The sequence below is a fragment of the Glossina fuscipes genome, unplaced genomic scaffold (genome assembly GCF_014805625.2).
Source record: "Glossina fuscipes isolate IAEA_lab_2018 unplaced genomic scaffold, Yale_Gfus_2 27, whole genome shotgun sequence".
Lineage (NCBI taxonomy): Eukaryota > Metazoa > Arthropoda > Insecta > Diptera > Glossinidae > Glossina > Glossina fuscipes.
The window spans coordinates 427,526-447,803 of NW_023998422.1; the positions used below are offsets into that span (position 1 = coordinate 427,526).

The window sequence follows — 20,278 nt, forward strand, 5'->3', positions numbered from 1 at the left end:
ATTGGATTGAAATTTTTAATGCCAATACTGTATGCAATTAACAAGATTCTCGGAGAAAGTGAAAAATTCCTAAAATAAAGTATAACTTTTATTTTATATTTGAAAATAAAACTCGAAAATCAAGAATAACGCAAAAGTGATTTAAAACATGTAGGTCTTGGATATTGTTTTTCTTCCTAATCACAAAGAAAAAAAAGCCTAAACTTATAATTCATTCTTCTGGGAAGTTTATCTTGAAATTGACAGCACTATGCTACATATATTCAAAGACGCCATTCCAAGTTTACTTCAATCTTACCTTCACAACGTTGACGAAGAGTTCTGCTTGCTATAAAATCAAGAATCGAATATTCCAATATATATAAATTGCATTGATATAAAAATTGCATCCGCAAACAGCGTTCATTTTTCTTCTCAGTCCGTGCATATTTATGTAGCACTTCTCAAAAAACTCAATAACATTTGAAAGAAAAGATATTTTTTATTTTTACTATTATGTTTATTTCTTATAAAGTGATCTTGTATTCATAAAATTTTCATTTATATTTTTAGGAATATTTTCAAATGAAAACTAACACACATTTTAACATCGTTCCTTTCCGCAAAAGTTAAAAACAATTACTTATTTCAATCACACAAAAAAATTCTTCTGGGGTTAAGAGAATGTAAATGGAAAAGAAAAAAAGGGGAAATATTGAAAAAAAAAAGAGATACTTTAAAAGCCTTTCTGATATTGTTTAGATTCTAAACGTTGTTGTAACATCTCCAGTTGTCTTTTAGCCTCACACTGTGGGAAATTATTCATATCATAGTATTGCGGAGCTAAGGTAAGTAGCCATTCCGCTAAAAGGGTTTAAAAAGATTTGTTTATGCAAAAAAAATAATTTATATATATAAAAGTGATCTTACGTTTAACATCGGTTACGGTACGTATATAATTTTTGGTGGTCAAAACGAATTCATTATATATAACCCAATCGGGTTTATGATCCAAACAGGTGGAAGGATGCAACTGCACAATTTGGTTATCCTTAATTGTTAGATAATGACCAGTGCGTTCCAAATGGGCGACTTGCATGAAAAAGCCCTGAACCAGAGCTTTACGTATATTAACATAGTAGTCCTTGGAAGTAAATTCTGTGCTGCTACGTTTTAGATTGAAACGATCCATTATTCGAGCTAATTGTTCGCGTACATTATCAGCCGATTTTAAGGATCGAAAGTTAATGAAATTCTCGTAGCACCAATTAGGATCTTCGCTACCTGTGGAAGATAATTTTTTTTTTTTTTTATTATCTAGTGAAATAAGAATTATATAAGCAACTCACTTTGCTTAAAGGCGTGATAGACATTCAGTAAAGTTAAATGATCTCCATCGACGTGAGCGAAACGCATTTTTGCTTCGTCGGCTGCTTTTTTGGCCTCGTTTGGTCTCACAAAACATTGAGGCACTGATCCCATTAATTGTAGGATTTGTTCATCATCACCATTATAATTTCATTTATTGTTTTGTTTGATTTTTGTATATATTGTTTTGTTGATTTGTTTTTCATTTTTATTTATTTATTTATTTTGGTTAATTGAAATTCATGGCCATAAAGAAGAAAAAGGCATTTTGTGTTTGGGGGTTTTTGGTTTTGGTTTTTTCCATTTTTTTATAGAAAAAATTTACCAGACCATACACCCGTTCACACAAGTTTTGTTTATGATGATCATTCATGGTTCTCAATATAGGTAACAAATAGGTTTTTGTACAGTTAAAGTAATAGAATTTAAGTTTATATCCAATATTTTTAGATGTTTAATAACAACAACAACAACAAGAACACATGTAAGAATAACTAAAGGAGGAAAACGACGGTAAGAGAGAAAACTTTTGTGCAAAAAGTTTCAAGAGCGATTATCAACAATATATATTTTAACAAAGATTTTACTAAAATTTCATTTTTAAAACAAAAAAAAAAAAAAAGGCACAATTGAAACTAATTTTATGTTAATGTAAACGCCCTTGAAACTGAGTTTTTCGTGGCAAATGCAAAAGACAAAGTTTTTTTAGATGCAATAGTATAACTGAACATACTGCACACATTTTTCTTTTGCATTTTAACTAAAGCTAGAAGGTCCAAAATCTGTCTCTACTGAATTTAATCAATTAATATGTGGAAGTATGGTCTCAAAATTAATTCAGAAAGCTACTATTTTTTAATGACTAACAGAGGATACTTTTTTGGTTTGTAGTTACAACGACACTATTAAGTTTATTCTACCCACCACAGTGAATATATTAAGCTGCCAAATGTTTCTAATGAGTTGAAATACGCATCGGAGACGCCTTGAACTGTTGGGCATTAAAATGCTTCAACAAAGTGCTTGCCGTTATTGAAATTGTAACCTGCCAGTCATGTTCGATCGTAAACCGGTTTCCAATCCCTTAGCCACCCCATGTACTAGTGCGTCTGCAACGAGAGTACGTGATCTACTCTAGATGGTGAGTATCAATATTTTGCCCGGGGGCGAGGTTACCCCTTTTACCCCCTGCACCCTATGAAACTCAACTAATTTGACTAAAGTTCTTAAAATATTTCATTGAAAACGAAATAATAATAATAATTATTTAAAAAGGTGTTCTCACCCGACAGCATAGCGGTGATAGATAAAATTTCGTTGGAACAATTATGCTGGCAACTAGCTATTAACATTTTAGCTAATTGAGGATCCAAAGGAAATTCCGACATGACTGCACCTAAATCTGTAAGATTGCCATCATCATCTAAAGCAGCTAAATAGTTGAGAAGTTCCAGAGCACGCATTAGTGTTTCTGGTGCGGGCGGATCCATAAAATCAAAGTGCACTAAATCGTCAATACCTAATTTTTTCAATTGTAGGACCACCGTCCCTAATAAATATGAGAACAAAAAAAAAAAAATGTCCTTTTGATGCGGGTACACAACACGCAAATAACTGTAAACACTTACCTAAATTTGATCTTAATATTTCTGGATAGGTGTTATCTTGCATTTCATTCTTATAAGCCCTCTCGGTGTAAAGACGAAAACATTTACCGGGACGTGTGCGTCCAGCACGCCCAGCGCGTTGTTGTGCTGAAGCTTTAGAGATTGGAGACACTAGCAAACTTTCTACGCGTATGCGGGGATTATATACCTTTTGTTTGGCAAAACCGGGATCAATGACAAAGACTACACCATCTATGGTGAGAGAAGTTTCTGCTATATTCGTGGAAACAACAACTTTACGTCCTATTGCTCCACTAGCATTACGCGGCGGCGGCGCTTCGAATATACGTTGTTGCAAATTGGGTGGTAGCGTGGAATACAAAGGTATGCATTTTAGTTCACCAATTTCTGACCCTAAATTATCAATTTCCCTCTTTATACGTTTACAAGCCTCTTCTATTTCTTCCTGACCGGTTAGAAACATAAGTATATCACCTTCGATATCTTCACACATATGTATTTGTATTACAGTGCGTATGGCAGCTTCTAGATAATCTCTTTCCGGTTCTGGCGTATAGAAAATTTCAACAGGATGTGTTCTGCCTGGCACGTTCATTAATGGAGCATTATCAAAATATTGTTGAAATTTACCCGCATCTAAAGTAGCCGACATAACAACTAATTTCAAATCCGATCTTTGTCTTATAACCTCTTTCAAAACACCCATTAGAATATCAGTGGCCAATGTACGTTCGTGAGCTTCGTCCAAAAGAATAACTTGATATTGCTCTAACATGGGATCAGACATCGCTTCGCGCAACAACATGCCGTCGGTCATGTACTTTAACACGGTTTTTGCCGAAGAACAATCCTCAAAACGTATAGAATAACCTACCTCTTCACCCAAATTTACATCCATTTCCTCAGAAACACGCTGAGCTACTGACATTGCAGCAACACGACGCGGTTGCGTACACGCTACACCTTTGCCGCCTACTGACAAAGCATGCTCGACACACCATTGCGGAATTTGTGTTGTTTTACCGGAACCGGTCTCACCAACTAACACTATAGATTGATGTTGATTTAATAAACGCATAAAGTCAGCTTGATATTCATATACTGGTAAGGTGAGACGTTTTTTATGCAATTGGTGATAGCGCTGCGAATATGGCTTCAAATTATAAGGATTCAAAAAACCCGGCTGGCGATTTGCGGCGATTCCTCCTGTGGAAGAGTTAGCGGAATTGTTTGCTACTCCGGCTCCTGAAGATGAAGCCAAGTCATCCCTACAAAGTCGCGAAAAAATCACATTTTCTACATCGTTGTACTTTATACTATTACTCACTTTTTTATTTTGCTATTGTACGTCTCGCCGACCTCTATGCGTCTTTTAGACATTGGTAAGGAATGAATATGTATATCGGTTGAGATTTATAACTTTTTCAATAAACTTGTAAATTATTAAGAAGAAACGCGAGCAAGTACACGCGATGGCGTACAAAAAGAAATACTTCCTTCTTACACAGTTGATTGCTTGCGCATTAAATTATGACAACTCCGACTTTAAAAAAACAAATACAAATCTGTCATAATAAAATATGAATCTATAGTGCATCTAAATTACTACTTTTTATTGTTTCAGAAAAAATGAAAAAGATCTTCAATTTGTTTCCCAATTGCAGGGGCAACCAAATTCAGTAAAAGGAAAAGGCCGCTGTAATACAAAAATCACTTTCCCTGTTTTTACTACTTTGATTTACATCTCTTGCGATAACAGTGTACTCATTTCAGCAGCAACATAACTAATTGGAAACCGTAGAAAATTGAAAAATTCTTATAATTTTTCTTTGGTGAAAACGCTTGCGATAAAATCTATTTAAAAAGTACATTTTTTTGCTATTCTTGAAAATGGCAATATTTTTGTTCCTCCTTAATCAATAAATTAGAATTAGATCTCTTCATAATGGAAATACCTGTGCAAGTAGCTGTGCGCATTTGTCCCATTCTGCCTAAGGAGAAACCTAATACCATACTAAATGTCGATGAGGCCAAAAATGCAGGGGTGCAAGAAGATACAGCATTTTTGCCTAAACCAGACGACGATGCTCCCGAGGAAGAGAAGGAAACAAAATGTTGTGTGAAGGCCATAAACTTGACTACGAATACCGCGCCTGTTTTTTTAGAGAATGGTATAGGTATGGTGACAGGACTCATCCAAGTGGGCCCCCATTCGTTTCCGGTGACCCACGCTTTGCAACCTCACTGCGGCCAGAATGAGATCTACCATCAAACAATTTTTCCTTTGGTAAGTTTATTCATGGAAGGATTTGATGCTTCAGTGGTTACGTATGGCCAGAGGAATGTTGGAAAAACGTATACGTTATACGGCCATGGCTTTGATTGCGGCTGTAGCGAAGCTGATCAGGGCGTAGTGCAAAGGTGTGCTAGGGAAATTTTTGCGCACATTGCCAATCACCCAGAACGCACATATGTTGTGAATATCGGTTGGGTTGAAATTTGCGGAGAAGTTATACGTGATCTATTGGGAGTTGGTAATGTACATTGCGTTAGCTTAACGGATGTGTTCCACTGGTTACAAGTCGGTCTAAATACGTTGAACGCCAGTCGTCGAGAAATGGCGCATTCTCTGTTTACTTTGACCTTGGAGCAACAATGGGTATCGAAGGAGGGTTTGATGCAGCATCGTCTATCGACTGCTAGTTTCTCCGATCTCGCTGCGACTGAACGTTTGTTCATGTTAAATGCTTTGGAGCAACCTTCGAGTTTACCTAAGGACATAGGCTTACAATCACTTGAGCAGGTGGTTAATGCGTTAACTGATCCTGGTGCTAATAGAAATATACCTTACAATCAAACTACATTAACGACGCTACTGAAAGATTCGTTCGGAGGTCGTGCTCAAACGTTGGTTATGTTATGTGTATCGCCATTTGAAAGAGATGTCAACGAAACCCTGTGTAATCTTCAGTTTGCCTTTAAAGTGCAATGTGTTCGTAATTATGTTGTAATGAATACATTCTCTGACGACAATACACCTATAACACCAGAAAGTCTGTTGCCTGATATAGCAAGTGGAGTAACAAATGCCCTGCAGCCTCAAATCCAGGAACAAATCGGTTTACAATTTGCAGCAAGCCAATGGTTTAAATTAGTAGCCAATGCTGAAGGATTACTTTCCAAGTAAGACAATTTTACTGTTACAAACGAGTTTTGCAAATATTTTTTGGTTTTTCTTATAGATTGATTACTTCTTACAACTTGGCTGAGTTGGATAAGGAGCAGATTGAAGAATGGCTTTTTTTGAAACAGGAATGTGAAGAATGTTTAAGTTCTAATGAGATAATGCGCTCTTCTCAGAAGCAATTAGGGCCTATTCAAGAAGCGGAAGAACCAGATGAAGCGATTAGCGAACCGGAGACTTGTCAACACAATGAGTCGGACAATGAATCTGATTCGGAATCGCAAAGGCCTGATTTGGAAGAGAAACTGGAAACTTTGATGGAAGAGTTATCAATAAGCACCGACCGGTTGGTAAAAGAACGTTATCAAGAATTCATGGAAACTCATCCAAGGGCTGTGATGGAAAGTCAAGAAAGTCTTAAAACAATTAAAAAAGAGGCTAAGCATTCAGATGTAGAAGAAAGGAAACCTTCCATAGGTGGAAGACGTAGATCTTTACAGCCGGGAACAACCTTATCCAGTGCTGAAATAGCCATGTTAAATCAGGTGGCGTCTCGCGAGCGACAAGACCTTAAGCAAAAACAAAATGACGAATTCTTAGATAGTTCGACAGAAGTGCCATTAAGAACCCATTCCAATGCTCCGCTGGAGCATATACAAAAAAAAGTACGCAAGTTAGACATAGATATAGAAGCACGTTTAAGGCAAATAAAAGAAGTAGAAGAGACTATGCAGTTGAAACAGAACATTATTATGGAGTTAGTGAAGAATTCTGACACGCGTAGTACCGCTAAGCAGAAATTCCATAAAAAGCGAGCCAAATTGGAGGCCGAATATGAAAAAACCAAGAAGTCATTAACCAAAGCCATGGTTAATGGTAAGGATAAGCAAGAATGCGAAAGACTTAAGGCCATTATGCAACATTTGGAGCAGAGACTCAAAGATGTCACCTCCATTAAGCATATAGCTGGCGAAAGTGGTCAAAAAATTAAGAAACTGCAGCAATCATTGCAAGAATCTAAGAAAATGATTGAGGAACTGCAAAAAAAGGTAAAGAAAGACCGCAAACTTAAGCAAGCCTTAGAAAATGAGTTGAAAAATTTAAAAGAAAAGGAGAATAGCAAGGGTTTGTTAAAACTCGAAGTAGCTAATCAAACGCCAGAAGAAAAAGGAAAACATTTGAAAGAAATGCAGGCGAGGATTTCGCATTTGGATCATGTGCTTAGGGAAAAATCCGAAAACTTGGAGCAATATGGAGATGATGAACAAAGAGAGACTTTGAGGCACGAAATACGTAATTTACGTCGCACTCGTGATCATTTATTGGATCAAAGATGCTCTTTGGATCGTAAGCTTAAAAGGGACAAGAATCTAACCCAGAAAGAAGAGCGCAAACTGTTAGAGTGCGATGAAGCTATCGAAGCCATAGATGCCGCAATTGAATTTAAAAACGAATTAATTTGTGGCCATAAATCGATAGATACCAGCGATCGTTTGCAAAGGGAAAAAGGTGAACAAATGTTAATGGCCAGGCTAAATAAGCTATCGCTAGAGGAGATGCGAACTATGCTGTACAAATATTTTAATAAAGTCATTGATTTACGGGACTCATCACGCAAATTGGAGTTACAGATACTGCAACTGGAACGTGAAAAAGATGCCTGGGAATGGAAAGAACGAGTTTTATCAAACGCCGTACGCCAGGCCCGTTTAGAAGGAGAACGGAATACTGTTTTATTGCAGAGACAGCATGAGATACAAAAGGCTTTAATTTTAAGGCATTTGGTAGAGGAAACCGCGAACAGTTCAACAAGCTTTACCGATTCGCAAGTTAATCTGGGAGTTTTGAGAAATAATAATATATCTTTGGCTGCTAATAATTCTAATGGTGCAATTTACTCGGACACGGATTCAATGATTAATCATAAAATGTTTAAATCGTCAAAAATGGCGGAAATGGAAATGTGTCCTCTAAACGATAACGGCTTGAGCAAATATAAGCCGTTAGATAAGTTTAAGGAAAAAGGAAGAGAAACAAAAAATAAATTATTTAAATTTCAAGTGCTGACGCGTTATGCCAGCGCAGGTCAAAATGAATCGGGAGTAAATCCAATTGCCTCATCCTCATTAAACTCTGATGACGGTGCTAATTATAAAGGGCGTAAAGATAAAGAGACATCTGCTATAGCAATACCTCAAGAAAATCTCAAAAAATTAGCCATCAATACGAATAGTACTAAAGTAACAAGGCAGAAAAATAAAATTATCATTCATGATAATTCCAGAAAAAATTGAGAAAAAAATATTTAGGATGTAGGAGGAAATTTTTTCTTTCCATATATAAGATGGAAAAATTTTATGTTATATGTAACTATTAAACTGAATTCATTATTAATTCATATTTTCGTTTGTTTTATAAATTATACAGAAATGTGTTTATGTTTTGGACGTTTTGTTTTGTTTTTTTTTTTTTTTGTTTGTTAACTTTTGTTAACATTTAAGTTTTTTTTATTTTTTTTTATTTTAGTTTGTAAAGAAATGACGGAAACCATAAGAGAACTGCATTTATTGTATTATTATTGTAGTTTAAGTGAAAACGTTTTAACCGTTTTATTTTTTATTACCTAAAACTTTGATCTCCAAGTTTTACTTAATATAACTTAATAAATACTCAGCTCATATAATACTCGTATCGTCGCAAATATTCGAGAAAGAGATTAATTTTGTGCTATTTTTACATTTTTTTAATGTATGATTAATTATATATATATTTTTTTTTTTTTTTAGAAATATGAAATTTGTTTAATTAAAAAAAAAATGAGAATAAATTTCTTTGTGTTACCATTATAATCGCAAATCATATACAAGTAAATAAAAATAATAAAATAACAAAGTAAAATAAGAAAGAATTTTTAATATCCATGACTAGCTTATACGTCGTGTTTTTATCACATTTCATATTAAATTTTTTTTTTTTCTTAATTCATAGGTGAGTAAAGGTACAACTAAAATGTTGGGGACATGTTCGGCTTGTGGAGTTTTACGATTTTAACATATTGTTACACAGTCATGATTCCCCCTAATAGCGAGAAGGAATTTTGGACTTATACCCTACCACTCCACTTGTACTACTATACGTCACAAATAATTGGCGTATCCATTATTATTATCATTGTTAATTTAGTCAGAGAAATAAATTCCAAGACTAAAATCTTAAAACGCTAGCACCCCAAGGCTATCGGCTTTATTAAAAACTTTATCGCTCTTGAGATTCAAAACCACGACCATTGCCTTGCCAGTCGAGATTTTTTACCTTTAACCACTCAGGCGGACTTGCGCGGGTCTAAAACGGTCGTCTTGACAGGGGAAAATGAAAAGTTATGATCAACTTTGACCGCATTTTTTACACTCAGCATTATCCTGTTATGTAACAAGTCGTTAGTAAATTATTTCATTAAAAGAGCGTAATTTATAGTAAGCAATTCACTGAAATAGACAGTCAGTAAAACAAGGTATTTTAACTTACGATACAAATTAAACAAATAATAATTAATAATTAAACAAATAATAACAATTAATTGACACATTGTAGGCTTTGCTGATATTCGGGTTTTTGGTACGCATATACGCTTCTCCTTAACGATGAGATTAATAATCTTTATAAATAAAAAATTAATTAGTTAATTTCCATCTTAGTCGCAGAATACCAAAAAGTAAACAATAAGTACAATAAGTATCTTATAAAGGCTTACTTTTGATCAGAAAGCCTATATAGGAAAAATACGAAAAATTGATCTACTAGAGCCCATCTTCAATTTTAATCTACAATAATAGGAACCTTGTACAGATTTCGAAGAGAGAATAGAGTATTCATTTTTAAGTTAAAAGCTACCCATGATAGGAGCATTGCCTCCTTCAAATTTAATGAAAATTCTTTCCATATATTCATACAAGTGCTTGAAATATAATATATAATCTTGTTTATATAAATGTATAAAAAATATGCATTCATCTCCCCTTGTACGTCTCCTCGATAGTTTTATACAATTTTTATAGGAACCGAAATGGTAGCTTCTTCCGCTTCAGATTTTTTATGTCCATACCGTTGCACATTCCGTGCAAGCAATTCATTAATACTGTAATTTAATTACCCGGATCCGACGAAGGAAATTGAAATTTTAAGATGCCGATGATTGCCTTCTGCATTTGGATATCATTTTAAGAGTAATACATGTCCGTTTTTATAGTATCCATAATGATTCTAAGGTTTAAAAGACAACGCGAATGTATCTTCTTCTTTTCTGATCGAAGTTCTAGGAAGAGCCTACGAATAGTTTTTAGAATATCTTCTTTCCGAAAAGATGCCTTGATTATACATTTGCAAATAGTCCATAACTTTTGTAAATAATTCAAATGGATCATTTAATCCATTCCAATTGACGAATGATTCGCGCTAAGCCAACTTAAGGCTATTGTATAAGCATGAGATTAGCGACCAAATTCGCAGTAAAATTCATCATTGAATTGCAATTTTGATATGAAATCATTGTGACTTATGAACCATAGCACGCTAACATCTCATGCTCCTCATCTGATGCTGTTTTGAAAAACAAGTAAACTGAATTATTTATGAAATGTAGCGCATTATGAGAAATAGTAGTAAGAATTTTTCAGTTTTCGTGAAATCCTTTCGTAAATCTAAAGAAAAACTTAAATTTTCCAGTTGTCTTTAGCTTAGGAATACGGTTTGCTTGACTAGGATTGATAACAGAGAAATTCGATTATAGATGGAAAGTGATTTGACCCGAGGGAAACCGCGAATTTAAGTCTTGTCATCGATCGACTTTTTTAATTTTACTTTTCCTCTCTTTTTCCACCATATAAAGTAATTTTATGAGCTATGTAAACATCTTAAAACAGAATCCAGAGCAATCGACCATACTGACTGTTGCCTGGTATAAATATCATTAAATAAAATTAATTTAAGGTCCTTTAGAATCTGTCAAGAAGTACTATTAGCAACATCAATTTTCCAAGTTAACGTTAGCTAAGGGAAAAATGATTGCATTACAAAGCAAAAAAGATTTCATTTCATACGTGCGTTATTTGCATGAGATAGTATGAAAACATGAGATAGGCTACGGTATTTTTTTTTAATGACAAATCAAATTCTGTCCATCGCACCGACCCATTCTCGACAGCCATAAGAATGCTATTTAGTTATCAGATCTGATTACTTTTTTGACTTAAGCGCTGCCACAACATCTACTTTAAGCGCCATATAAAATTCAAGGAGAAAGAAAAGTTCATGTTTTTTCCTTCTCAGAATAATGTCTGTTAAATCAGAATAATTGGCAATTTTAGTTGTTTATAGAAAGTTCGTATAGCATTGCTGCCCAATGATTTCCCCTGAACTCAAGCTTAGTGCAGTGTAAGGCATCAGATTACTGTTTAGAACAAAAAATACATACACGGACACCAGATCGATATTTTTATTTTGAAACATTCATTTTAAGTTTTAATTATTATATTAATGAGCAGTTATATTATGGATTGTAGTCGAACTCAACATCCTAAAAAAAAAAAAAAGTTGAATTAGTGTTTGTTTACATAATCATTTTGTCTCTCTTAATTACGAGAGAACATGAGAACTTTTAGCGAATCCCTTTAATGTTTCTTTTTCCAAAACGAATAAAGTCATGATGTTTGTTTATCAAATTCGAGAGTTTGACGTATAAAAAGCAATCAACAATAAATCGTTAGAATCAAAACAAAAACTAAATATCCCAAATAAGATTTCCCCTCCAAATCAAAAGTTCTACTACGAGGTGTTGCGTTCATGTCCCACAAATACCCTCTACTAACCGTTCATTTCCCACAAATACCGTCTACTAACTGTTCATGTCCCATAAGCGTATGAGAGAATACTGTCTTTCGTTATTTAGTTTGAATTTAGTTTAACTCTGAATTTTCAGAGAGGAGATTGCTTTGATTATTTGGCACCATTAAGCGAAAAACACAATGCTTGCGTTATGCGTGGTTCTCGAACTGTCAAAACAATATTGAGTGTACGTATTTAAATGTACATGAACATGCATCATTAGTAACTTTAAAAACGCTACTGTTCAAAGAAATTTCTCCTTTCATTAATTCTGAACTCCGTTTACCTAAGCAAGCGCTAGCTACAGCAACACATGAAAGCTACGCGTTTTAACTGACTTTGCATTATGCATTGTGCGTGGCGCATAAAAAGTGTCGTGTAGTCCACTTTAATTTCATTTGCTCTAAGAGAAGATTTCTTTAATTGTAAATTATTGTTTTACTCCAGTCTGAAAATGAGAGAGAATCACCACTTTACATGAATTAAATCTAAATCTTAACTTTTCATCAGTCGTGAATTTGTTGTTGCCGCGGAAGGTTGTGAGTATTGATGGACGGGGGTTATTTTGTGCGTTAAATAAGAATTGGTGTATAATGAACAAATTTTTTTTTTTTTTTTGCAAAGCATATAAAAAAGTGCAAATATTATAAGAGAAAACCGGTCGTTACTTCTGTGGGTGCTTTTAAAATTATTTATTTAATACAATTGGAAAATAATCAACAAAAACCAAGGAAAAATATATAAAATTTAATTTAAAAAATTTATCAAAAAGAAAAAATTGCACATACTTACTAGCCACCCCCGTTGGATAGTGGCAAGTTTGTTGCGATTGTTTTCTTTATAAAGTGTCTATGTGTTAATAAAAAAATAAATTTTCAAAAAGTATGTAATTTAAAGAAAATTTAATAAAATTGCAATTCGTTCTCTAAAATCGAAGATTTTAAACAAAAGGTGAGACACCAGACATAAGTTGTTTGTTTTTTCATTATGGCGAAAAACTTTTTTGCCATTTAATCGTTAGCCGGAGTTTTTTGTACTTTGCTTTTGGACTCTCTCTCTCTCTCTCTCTCTCGCTCTCGTTCTTCTGATTCTGTATTATTTATAAAGCACGATATAATTGTAGAATGTTGCATTTTTATTGATATCTTTTAATAGATAAAACTTGCAAGTTTTTGCATTTTAATTATTTTATTTCATTTTCATACATAAATCCTTTTTGTTTTAAAACAACTTAATTAAATGCCTATTGAAGTTACCTATTATTACGGTATACTTTCGCATTAACTTTTATTGATTTTTCCTGTTGTTACAGTTTTATGCAATGGCAACAGCAGCCGCATGCTTTTATTTTTATACGCTCTGCTTACCTCCACCCTTGCAATGAAAAGGGTGTGTACTGGGGTGATTTCTACGAAAGCACTATGCGCGAGAGCAACGTAACGTTGCTGCTATTGTTTTTAATGTTGTTGTTGTTGTTGTTGTTGTCGTCGTCGTCAGTGGCGTTATTTATTTTTAAAAACGCACAAAATTTATGAGTTCCTTCAAGTGGTGTGCTTTACCTTGTGTGTGTATAATGCAAGATGTGCCCTCTTCTGTCGATGATTCAGTGAATTTTTACTCTGCGGCTGGATACATCAACCACCAAAGCATATGGCAAATCATTTTGTTATTTGTTAGTTTTTTTTGTTTGTAACGTCCGGAATACAAATTGGATGTCCCGTATAATTCACAAATTCTTGCTCAATGTAATTTCTTTGAATCTCGTGACGAATTATAACTTGATATACGTATATAAGATATACGTATTCAACTTAATAAGACATTTAGAAACTTATTTTCAGTTTGACACATAAATGCAGGCGTTAATAATAACGAAATTGTTCACAGTTTCCCTCTTTTCGGAGTTACAAATCCATGTCCAAATGCGCAAACAACGATTCTGAACATAAATGGATTAAAGTAGACACCAGCTTTCCTTCCTTTATAAAAATGAAAAAAGTTTAATAGTTTTGTGGTAGTGTTGAACCTTTATTTGAAAAAGAATATGGCGGGAAGAAATTTTTGGAAAAATTATGTTTGACATGCAGTGGTTTGGAATCAATCTACAAATAGTTGATGTGGAACATTTGACTTTGAAAGGGGGGCGATTGTCTTAAAATAGGCTGCAGTATATGAAAAAATGAGCAGCAAACTAAATCTAGGAAACTTCTCGGAGAATTGGATCTCACAAACACAAAACTACGTTTTTCGCGTTCTACTCTCCAAGTTCTTTCATTTGACATCCATATCGCTGGTATTATTAACAAAAAATTAATCGCGTAGTCTGCCATAGTCCTTTTAGAATTAACCTATTTTTAGGCAGGTAACGTATCTTCATTTAAGGAATTTACAAAACAGTTTTGAACATTCTGTCTTGTTTATGCCTTATGATAAATAAGCATTAAATCTCAAAAAAGTGAAAAAAATTAAATTTAATTATTCGTAAGTTTGTGTGGACACGGCCGATTCCATTTTGAGACAGAGGGGTTTCGTAAAGCAAATGTGGACAATTTCAAACTTCTAACTTTAATAATTTGCGAATAACGAGCAAAAATTCAAAAATTTTTGTTAAGAAAAACAGAATAGCCTTCAGTTTATGTTCCACTGCGGTCTTCTGCTATGAGCAATTTGGCCCATTTTCAATACCAACCTGCGTGCGAAAATTTGCAATGTCTCTATCAATGTTTTTGAAGTCGATGTCTTGTTTTTTGTGATCAGGAGAGTGCCAACAACACACACCATTCAGACGGACAGATATGGTTTAATCAAGTTAGAATTGCACGCTGCTCGAGAATGTGTATGCTTTAAAGGGTCTTCGAAGCTTCCTTTTGGACATACACTTAGAAAAACAACATCCTTCAGTGTTGGTTATAAAAAGACAACAATGAAAGTCTATTAAAATGCGATTGTTTTGCTATTGATATTTGCCGGCATGATGACCCATCATTGATGAGTCTAATTTTTTTTAAATTTTCTCTGGCTGTTATTAAGCAACTTAGCCCTGAAAGCCACGCAAAGAAAAAGTGTAATAACGTGATTTTGGTGAACAATTCAAGCCACGCAAAGAAAATGTATTTCATTTCAGAATGATTCATATTTTTGCAGCGATCCGGAATAATTTTTTGAATCGATTCGTATAATAAAATATAATTCTGCATACATCCACACAAATTTTATACGGTAAGTGGAGTAGGGCGTATAGACACAAAATCAATGCAATGTAAGAAAAGTTCAGACAGAAGATATTGTTATTACGTATTTACCCAGAGAATAAATTCTAAGACTAAAATATTAGAAGCACTACCATATCCAAGACTCTAGGCTTTATTATAAACTCTGCCGCACGTGAGATTTGAAACCACGACCATTGAATTGTTAGTCGAGATTCTTTGCCTAGTCGGTCAATCAGGCAGATTGAAGCAATTTTTATTTTCGAATTTACTTGTTAAACTTAAAAAAGGAAAGCAAAGGAGGGAAAACACATTGCTTAAGTCGAATATATAATTCCTTTTTATGTTGGCGTCAGAAATTATATAATTTTTATTGTGATTATAAGAGAGAATGAATATATGTTCGATTTTTAAACGGCAAAGTGTCCTTTGTTTATAGTGACAGAAAGTAGAGATTTAAAAACTAATGTTTATACTTGCAGTCTGGCGTTGCGAATGAATGATCACTAGTCCTAAGATGTAATTAGATGGTTTTTAAGACATGATCTTATGTAACAAATTTTACTTATTTCCGGACCAATAATCCCATATCAATTTTATCACACACCAAGCTTGTCAGGTCAAGTATATTATAAAGAAAATGCTTGTAGTTGCCATGCGACTTAGCAGGTCTGCGTCACGATTACTTTCTCTGCCCTTCGAACAGATTTTGCTTATTTGCATGGAAACATTAGGTCATTTAAAAAGTCTTTGCAGTTTTGTCCGCAGGATGGCGTTACTGCCTATATATCGGGTAACACTCACCTGATCATCTGCAACGAACATGTGCTTAAAAGGTGACATTTCAGCTTAGATTTCTTGTGAAGACAGTTTTCGAATTCTTTGCTCGCGTAAAAAGTTATGAGTCAGTGAAATATTTGAAGAAATACTCTACGTGAGGTTTTTTTACTACGAAAAGGCAAGATGGAAAATGCAAGAACATATCGAAAAGTTTCTGAAAGTTTTACGGTGAGAAGGCTGTGAATGAACGAAGTACCCAGGAGTGGTTTGCTCGAGTCCGTTTCAGTGAAAAAGTCGATGAAATTTTGCAAGTGATGGAGCAAGCTGTCAGGAATAGCGGAGGCGCTAAAAATCAACCGCATGACAGTTTGAAATCATTTGAAAAGAGCATGCAGCAAAAAAAAATATGCTCGAAACCGTGGAAAAACCGCAAAGACTTTTTATATGAATCATTATTTCACGTAGATCGACCAGGTATCAGCAATCCTAATTTGTACGGTGTAGGCCTCTAAATCCAATCCTATTTGGATTACAACTGGTTAACAGAACTATGTTCGGGATGTTGCTAAATGTCTTCGCTAGTTTAAAACGAATTTATGTTCACTTTATAACCTCTACCACGCCTTTGTGGTGTAACAATATTGATATACCACGCCATACCATAGTTCATCATCATCTCGTAACTAGTTCCGGAGAGGAACCATCTCGGAAAAATTTGTCAAGGGGTGTGAAATTTTTTATGCAGAGAAAAAATATTTTCAATGTCTCCACTTTTATTATTATTATTACTATATATATTGTTGAGATGAATGAAGAAAATTCTAGGAGTAAAATACTAACGATGACCACTAGCAGCCAACACTGTCGGTCCATTGCATTTTTTCCTGTTTTTCTTTGCAATTTAATTTAATTTAAAAGGTTATTCTTACTTAACCTTATAGTAGTCATTGTAATAGCAAAGGTAAATAACTCTTCTCTGTCGACAAAGTATAGCAACAAGAGTTTTATATATTCAACTCATGACGACGATGACGATGGCGATTAACAACATCTTTGCCAGCGATAGCATTAACAAAAAAAAAAAATAAATAAAAACTTTCGGGGTTAATATCCTGTATGTGAGAATAATGGACAAATTGAAAGAAAACTTATTACAAAAACAAATCTAAAGAACTTTACTAAATCTCCAACAACAATAGCATTGCATGTAAAAAAGAAGCAAACACTTATAAGTAGGGAAGAAGCATTTCGTATGTAGTCTCTCTAATTGCTTTGTCTAAGAACACCTCCAGGTTACCTAGGCTTTTTTTTGTTAAACGTAAAAAAAAAAGAAAAGATTTTTTATATAATGTGGGTATGTGTAGGAATGTTTTTATTTGAAACCAAAGGCCGCTGAGGCTCTTAAATTTATTAAAAGTATTTTTTTCCTTTTTTTTTCTTTTCTTATTTAACGTGACAGATGCAGCAGCACATTGGAGTATACGGTTGTGTGTGAGTGTGTGTGTGTGTGCGTGCGAGTGAAGCTAAATTGCTATGATTTTATTTGAAATATCTTAAAAATTTCAAGCTCTACGTCTGATGCTTTATATTGTCTCTCACGTTCTCTATTCACACTACCTTTATAATACTTTTTCTCTGTCTCTCTGCTTGCGAGTCTTCTGTTAGAATCCAAACTCAAAGTAAATACGATTTGACAGTTGCCAAAGGATACAATTACAAAAATTGACATTAGTGTCTTCGTTTCATTGACATGCGCATTAAACAATTCCATCTATCAAATTGATTACATCTAACAAAAAATTAAATAGAATAAAAAGTTGATGAAAAATAATTTATGAACTTTCAAAAAATATTATTCATTATAGATGAGAATTAAAAAAAAAAAAACAATGTACTTTAAACTTTTAATAGGTTCTCTTCGAATGAGTAGAATTGGCATAACTTCTAATTGCTCTTTATGGCTAGAGCATTGACCCACCCATATCATTCAATAATATGTGGGTGTGTGTTTGTTTAAGAATAAAAATGTATTAATAATTATAAAGCGTTTTTTGCTTAAGTGAAAATTCACTTTAGCTTAGGCGCTCGATTAGGAGCCAGTAGATGCGCATCTTAAATAATTTCGTCCTTAGAGAGCAACTAAAAAGGCTTTGTTCGCCTGATAACGAATTTTTCACATTGAATCGCAATCCCGCAAAATGTTAGGGCATTTTGAAAAGTCGCCGCGGTTTCGAGATTCTTTTTGTACCCTTCTCTTTTCAAATGATTCCTAGCTGTCATGTAGTTAATGTTTAGTGCTTCCGCTATTTCTCTACAGCTTGCTCCACCACTTGCAAAATTTCATCGACTATTTCACTGACTGCGAAGTGCATCCTTGATGCCGAAATTTCCGGAACGGACTCGAACAAACCACTCCTGGGTACTTCGTTCATTCAAAGCCTTCTCACCGCACACTTCAGAAACTTTTCGATATGTTCTTGCATTTTCCATCTTGCCTTTTCGTAGTAAAAAAACCTCACATAGAGTATTTCTTCAGATATTTCACTCACTCATAACTTTTTACACGAGCAAAGAATTGGAAAACTATCTTCAGAAGAAATGTCACCTTTTAAGCACATGTTAGCTGCAGACAATCAGGTGAACGTTGCCCGATATATGGGCAGCAACGCCATCCTGTGGAAAAAACAGCAAAGACTTTTTATATGACCTAATATTGCCTTGCAAAAAAGCGAGTTTTGGTCGATGGGCAGAGAAAGAGATCGTGACTTATAACTCTATGCTATGCATAAGACCTGGTAAGTCGCACGACAACTACAAGCATTTTCTTTATAATATGCTTGGCTTAATGAACTTGTTATTGTAACAAAATTGATATGTGATTATTGCTTTGGAAAAAGGCAAATTTGTTATATAACATCTTGTCTTAAAACCATCTAGTAACATCTTAGGACTAGTGACCAGTCGCGACGCCAGGCTGCAAATATAGGCATTAACACAATCCTGCGGAAAAAACCGCAGAGACTTTTTATATGGCCCAATGCATTTCACACGAGCAAAACAGATATTAACTTGTCTTTTGAAAACTATTTTGAATAATTTTTTCAAGTCTGGTATGGCGACATGAGATATGGGCTCTGGAAATATAGTCCAATTTCGATATCTACCGCGGCCAAAGAAGCAAATGTCGCCTATTTTCAGCTATATCATGCGAATCTATATGGAAATACCTTTCAAATGAGGAAAGCAATAAAAGTGTTCCTTTTGAGATCGATTTCCAGTAAATCTCTAGCAATATTTGGGAAATACTTGGTGAAACAACACGTTCTGAAAAGAGAAGTGTCGAACTTCTTTAGCCGGTCCGATCTACAAGGAAATTAATGTGGTACGGGAGAGGAAAGCTCACATTTTCTCATTTGGGCGTGTTAAACGGTACAATTCGACAATTGTACAATTGTTTCGCGCAAGCATAGCTATGCCATAGTTATCGTCAACGGGAAGAAATGAAACGAATTTTTGAGTCTATTATAAATGAATTCAAATTCGTCACGTGTTGCTTTGCTGCTAAGTATGTAATGAAAACTTAAAACGGATATATTTCCTGTTTTAAAATATTTGACATAATAACTTTATATTATTTATGTGCTTTCATGCGTTTTTTTAAATAAAATTTATGTTAAAATATGCTTTTATTTTCAATGCGTTTAAGCAAAAAATTTGTATTTAAATGCAAATAACTCTGGAAAAAAAATTCATCATAATGGAATTATTACATAGAACCGAAAATGAAAATAAACAAAAAAAGACACACAAAAAAGACGCAAATTAGTCACCCATGTGTTCCCTAAACTATAAATGTAAACAATGACGATGTCGACGCCACAATGGTGATGGTTTCGGCTGGTGACAGCGATTGTGCCATCGTTGATGATGTTTCTTTTTTACTCACTTCACTTTTAACACTGAAAGAGGGTGGAAATATATTAAGTAGTGAAAGTCTACAAAGTCTACAAAGTCATACAATAAATGTAGATAACCGTGAAATTCTTCAATCCTCGAAATGTTACTTTGTCGGCTTTGTATCAGTCCCTCCGTTTGCCTCTTGATTCTTGAATATAAAAAAATTGTGGGAAAAAATTTAATTTGTATATACGTTGTCCCGCTTGAACAAAACTTTTTAAACTTTTTAAAATGTTGACTTATTCATCACTTTTTGCAACAGTTCGGCCCAACTTTGCTTCTTTTCCAATGTA

The 20,278-nt window shown here is 34.2% G+C and overlaps 2 protein-coding genes across 2 annotated transcripts; one reads left to right on the forward strand and one right to left on the reverse strand.

Moving 5' to 3' along the window:
• Positions 1–662: 662 nt before the first annotated feature.
• Positions 663–4,464, reverse strand: LOC119635725 (putative pre-mRNA-splicing factor ATP-dependent RNA helicase PRP1). The gene is made up of 6 exons (XM_038030709.1): positions 4,303–4,464; positions 2,976–4,243; positions 2,633–2,896; positions 1,329–1,451; positions 910–1,263; positions 663–843 (listed from the first exon to the last, which is right to left on the reverse strand). The coding sequence occupies exons 1-6, from the start codon at positions 4,353–4,355 to the stop codon at positions 716–718; spliced, it is 2,190 nt and encodes a 729-aa protein (XP_037886637.1). The 5' UTR covers positions 4,356–4,464; the 3' UTR covers positions 663–715.
• A 304-nt stretch (positions 4,465–4,768) lies between these two features.
• Positions 4,769–8,623, forward strand: LOC119635955 (kinesin-like protein costa). Its single transcript, XM_038031002.1, has 2 exons — positions 4,769–6,158; positions 6,218–8,623. The coding sequence occupies exons 1-2, from the start codon at positions 4,921–4,923 to the stop codon at positions 8,451–8,453; spliced, it is 3,474 nt and encodes a 1,157-aa protein (XP_037886930.1). The 5' UTR covers positions 4,769–4,920; the 3' UTR covers positions 8,454–8,623.
• Positions 8,624–20,278: the final 11,655 nt, after the last annotated feature.

Coding starts and splice junctions, on each gene's coding strand:
- LOC119635725 (XM_038030709.1), bottom strand. CDS start 4,355: ATGTCTAAAAGACGCATAGAGGTCGGCGAGACGTACAATAGCAAAATA. Junction 2,897..2,975: donor AATATTAAGATCAAATTTAG/GTAAGTGTTTAC, acceptor CATATTTATTAG/GGACGGTGGTCCTACAATTG. Junction 844..909: donor TACCGTAACCGATGTTAAAC/GTAAGATCACTT, acceptor AAACCCTTTTAG/CGGAATGGCTACTTACCTTA.
- LOC119635955 (XM_038031002.1), top strand. CDS start 4,921: ATGGAAATACCTGTGCAAGTAGCTGTGCGCATTTGTCCCATTCTGCCT. Junction 6,159..6,217: donor GCTGAAGGATTACTTTCCAA/GTAAGACAATTT, acceptor TTTTTCTTATAG/ATTGATTACTTCTTACAACT.